The sequence below is a fragment of the Chiloscyllium plagiosum genome, unplaced genomic scaffold (genome assembly GCF_004010195.1).
Source record: "Chiloscyllium plagiosum isolate BGI_BamShark_2017 unplaced genomic scaffold, ASM401019v2 scaf_12258, whole genome shotgun sequence".
NCBI lineage: Eukaryota > Metazoa > Chordata > Chondrichthyes > Orectolobiformes > Hemiscylliidae > Chiloscyllium > Chiloscyllium plagiosum.
Genome location: NW_025195728.1, coordinates 52 through 4,057, shown reverse-complemented (window position 1 = coordinate 4,057; position 4,006 = coordinate 52). Strand labels below are relative to the sequence as shown.

The window sequence follows — 4,006 nt, the reverse complement described above, 5'->3', positions numbered from 1 at the left end:
TCCCCAGCCCCTCCCCTCCGTCCCCAGACCCTACCCCTCCCCCTCCCCCCCCTCTGTTACATACACGACTGTCCCTCTGTTACATACCAGGTCTTTGACGGTGTCCGACCGATCCTGCCATTCGTTCGAGGTCATCTGGTACTTCCCCTCCATGATCATGTGCAGCATCACCATCTGCTTCCGGTGCCAGAAGGGTGGGGAGCCAGCCAGCATGGTATACATGACAACTCCAGCAGACCAACTGCAGGCATGGGGAAAGGGCACATACAGAGAGAGGGGGCTGAGACGCCGAGTCCCGTTTCTGTACCCACACCCACACCACCTCCAGGCCACTCCTTTACCCATCGGGGGTCCCTGCAAAAACATACTGTGGGGAGACAGCTCCAATCGCAACACGGCCACAGACACAAGGAGGATATCCCAGCGCCCCCATCCCTCTGGATGGCACACACAATCTTTGGCTCCTCACGAGTGGCAAGATCCCAGAGAGCAGCTCTCTCTCCCCCCTCCCTCTTAGGGTGGCACAGTGGGTGGCACAGTGGCTAGCACTGCTGCCTCACAGCTCCAGGGACCTGGCTTCGATTCCAGCCTCAGGCGACTGTCTGTGCAGAGTTTGCACATTCTCCCCCTCCCGTGTCTGCGTGGGTTTCCTCCGGGTGCTCCGGTTTCCTCCCACAGTCCAAAGGTGAGCAGGTCAGGTGCATTAGTCAGGGGCAAGTATTGGATTGGGGAATAGGTCTGGGAGGGTTACTCTTCGAAGGGTCGGTGCGGACCTTTTGGGTTGAATGGCCTGTTTCCATACTGTAGGGATTCCAATTCCAAAAAAAATTCTAAAAATCTCCCACTGTCCGTGACTGTGCTTTCAAAACACCAGCTCCATTCACCATGCCCAATACGAGAGGGAGCCCCGCACTGTCGGAGGGTCGGCGTCGAGGGAGCCCCGCACTGTGGGAGGGTCGGTGTCGAGGGAGCACCACACTGACCCAGAGGACACTTACCACGTGGTGTCCCCTGCTCTCCCCCAGCCAGAATCAGGAGTACTCACATGTCCACCTCTTTGCCGTAACCCGGGTGCGTCTCGTCCATGGAGCAGGTGAGGAGCTCAGGAGCCAGGTATCCTGGGGTCCCGCAGAGCTCTGTAAGAGATGGGGTGGGGATGGATATTTAAAAGCGGAGAAGAGAACCGGACTAACCGCCTGTCACACCACTCCCTGAGCATCCCCCAAGCCCTGCTACCAGCTCAGTGAGTGTGGAGCCCCTCCCTCACCCCCGTCCGCTCAGCGGGACCCACCTCGGAGCTTCTCTCCGGGCCCGAGGTGACAGGCAAAGCCAAAGTCGGAGAGTCGGATGTTGGTGTGTTCGTCCAGCAGGATGTTCTCGGTCTTCACGTCCCGGTGAACAATGTTTCGGTTGTGGAGGTAGTCAATGGCCTGTAGGAGCGCCCTCATCATGTTCCTGTAACCGCCGGGGTTGGGGTTGGGGGGAGGTTTAGATGGAGACAGGCTGGTGAAATGACAGAATTACGAAGTGTAATCATGCATGACCCCCCCCCCCCCAGCCCCAGCCTGCTTTGCCACATGATAAGCTCACAGCGTGCGTTCCTCGTGCCCCCACCAACCTGCAGACTCCCCTCCCCACCAATATAGCCAATCTGTCCCCGAGATGGTCGACACGCTTGGCTCCAAATGGTTGAAGCCGCTGGACTCTCAGGGAGAGGCAACCATCATGCCACCGTCCTGAAAGGGTAACTCCAATTGGAAAGCCCGTGCCCCCTCCCTCCTTCCTCCCAAACATCCCTCCTACCGTCCACCTTTTCCAGACGGTTCAGTGTCTACCACACCCCTTGCTCTTTGAAACTCCAGCCTAGTCAATGCAGAGAAGCCCTCTCTAAACCACCACCCACACACAGAAGGATGACTTAGTAAGATGGGGAAGCTCACTGCTGAGAAACACCAGTGTACAGATATCTCCGAGCGCGCGAGACAGCGAGTGAAACACACAGACAGGGTGAGAGAGAAACAGACAGACAGAGAGCGAGAGACAGAGAGAGAGCAAGAGCGAGTGCGACAGCGAGATATAGAGAGAGGGGACTGAGAGAACCAGTGTACAATTACCTCCCTGAGAGAGAAGACTGAAAGACACCAGTCATTGTACAGATATCTCCCTGAGAGAGAGAGTGGGGGGACTGAGAGACACCCGTCAGTGTACAGATATCTCCCTGAGAGAGAGAGGGGACTGAGAGACACCAGTCAGTGTACAGATATCTCCCTGAGAGAGAGAGAGAGGGGGGACTGAGAGACACCAGTCAGTGTACAGATATCTCCCTGAGAGAGAGAGAGAGGGGGGACTGAGAGACCCCAGTCAGTGTCCAGATATCTCCCTGAGAGAGAGAGAGGGGACTGAGAGACACCACTGACTGCTCGGTCCTCTCAGTAATGGGCTCCCCCAGTATTATTGGGCCAGCGCGGATCTTATCATTCTCTCTCCCTACCTGGTTTCCTTCTCGCTCAGGACTACTTTGTGAGTGAGGTAGTCAAACAGCTCCCCTCGCTTCATCCTATGAGGCAATGAAATGGAAGAGGTTATCCTCAATTCTGCAATGACAGTGTGCCCGACTAATGGAGTGCCAAGGCTGGGTTCGGGTGGTGGTGAGGAGGAGGGGCGGTATGAGCAGGTAGGGGAGGTTTGGTGGCTCTGGGGAAGGTTGTCAGAGGTTGTACAGGCTGCCGGTTGCCTGGCGACTGCAAATTCCTGATACTTACAGATCAAACACGAGGAAGGTGACGGTCTCAGAGGTGTAATAGTCAATGAGAGTGACTGCAGAGAAGGGAGAAAATGTACAAAGAGTCAGCTGAGAATTCAAGTGTTCAGCACGGGCTGTAATCCCGACTCCCTGACTCCGGCCTGCACTAGGGTGGGGGCACAATCCTGAATCCCAGGCTCCAGCCTGTGCTAGTGGGGGGGGCGCATAATCCCAAATCCCAGGCTCCGGCTTCACTGGGGAGGGGTGCATAATCCCAAATCTCAGGTTCCAGCCTCCACCAGACAGACGTAATCCCGACTCCCAGGATCTGGCCTACTCCAGGGGGCCTAATCCTGACCCCCCCACAAGATGCAGCCTACGTAGGGGAACATAATCCTGACTCCCAGGATCCCGCCTACACAGGGAAGGGGGGGGGAACGTGATCCCAACTCCCAGGATGCGGCCTGCACCTGGGGGGGGGAGGGGAGCAATCCCACCTCCCAGGCTCCAGCCTGCAGCAGGAGGCCTAAGCTCATTCCCAGCCTCTCAGGCAGTGCAGGCCCGAGTTCTGTCTTGCCTTCTGAAAGTCCAAATAAATCACATCATCAACCCCCCCCCCCCCCCCACCATTCCTGACTCCCCCTCCCGCACCGAAGGTGACAGCTCATGTGGCTCCTTACTGATGCTTGGATGTCCGGTGACCAGCCGCAAGATCTCGATCTCCTTCTGGGTGGATCTGCGGACCTCGTCCAGTTGGGCTGAGCTCATGCTCTCGTCGGTCACCTCGATGATCTTGACCGCGTATTCCATGTCTGTCCTCTTGTGGACACATCTCTGCACCACGCTGCTGACTCCCCTGATGGAGAATGCGAGCAGGTCAAGGGGACTTCAGGGAGGTTCAGCTGTTGGTTAGTACATATCTGGGCCCTGTCCTGTCCTAGCCTGACGTCCACACCCGCCTAAACATACCTGCACACGTCAATGGGTTACCAGCTGACTGGGATCGGACTTGTCCAATATTCCAAAGTGAGGCCTACTTGCAAGAGGCTGTTGGTGTACTTATAACAACAGAACAGAATTCATTGCACACAGAAAAACACAAACTTTGTCACACCTCTGAAGAACTCCCTGTCACAAACTTGTTACACACATCAGGAATAGAAATTCAAGTATTCTATCTTCTCCAATAGCCTTACTGATGCTCAAACCTCAGGGCTGGGTACCCCTGTTCCATGCTCAAACACGAAAGGGCACACTTAAGAT

At 56.1% G+C, this 4,006-nt stretch overlaps 1 protein-coding gene across 1 annotated transcript in view; it reads right to left on the bottom strand.

Moving 5' to 3' along the window:
• LOC122545854 (phosphorylase b kinase gamma catalytic chain, liver/testis isoform-like) overlaps positions 1 to 3,599 on the bottom strand; it is a 3,979-nt gene extending 380 nt beyond the window's left edge. Inside the window, exons 1-6 of the mRNA XM_043684748.1 lie at positions 3,424 to 3,599; positions 2,763 to 2,817; positions 2,492 to 2,557; positions 1,292 to 1,455; positions 1,046 to 1,136; positions 88 to 241 (exon numbers count right to left, since the gene is read on the bottom strand). Of these exons, the coding sequence (XP_043540683.1) occupies positions 88 to 241; positions 1,046 to 1,136; positions 1,292 to 1,455; positions 2,492 to 2,557; positions 2,763 to 2,817; positions 3,424 to 3,553 (660 nt within the window). The 5' untranslated portion in view covers positions 3,554 to 3,599. The remainder of the gene's footprint in view (positions 1 to 87; positions 242 to 1,045; positions 1,137 to 1,291; positions 1,456 to 2,491; positions 2,558 to 2,762; positions 2,818 to 3,423) is intronic.
• Positions 3,600 to 4,006: the final 407 nt, after the last annotated feature.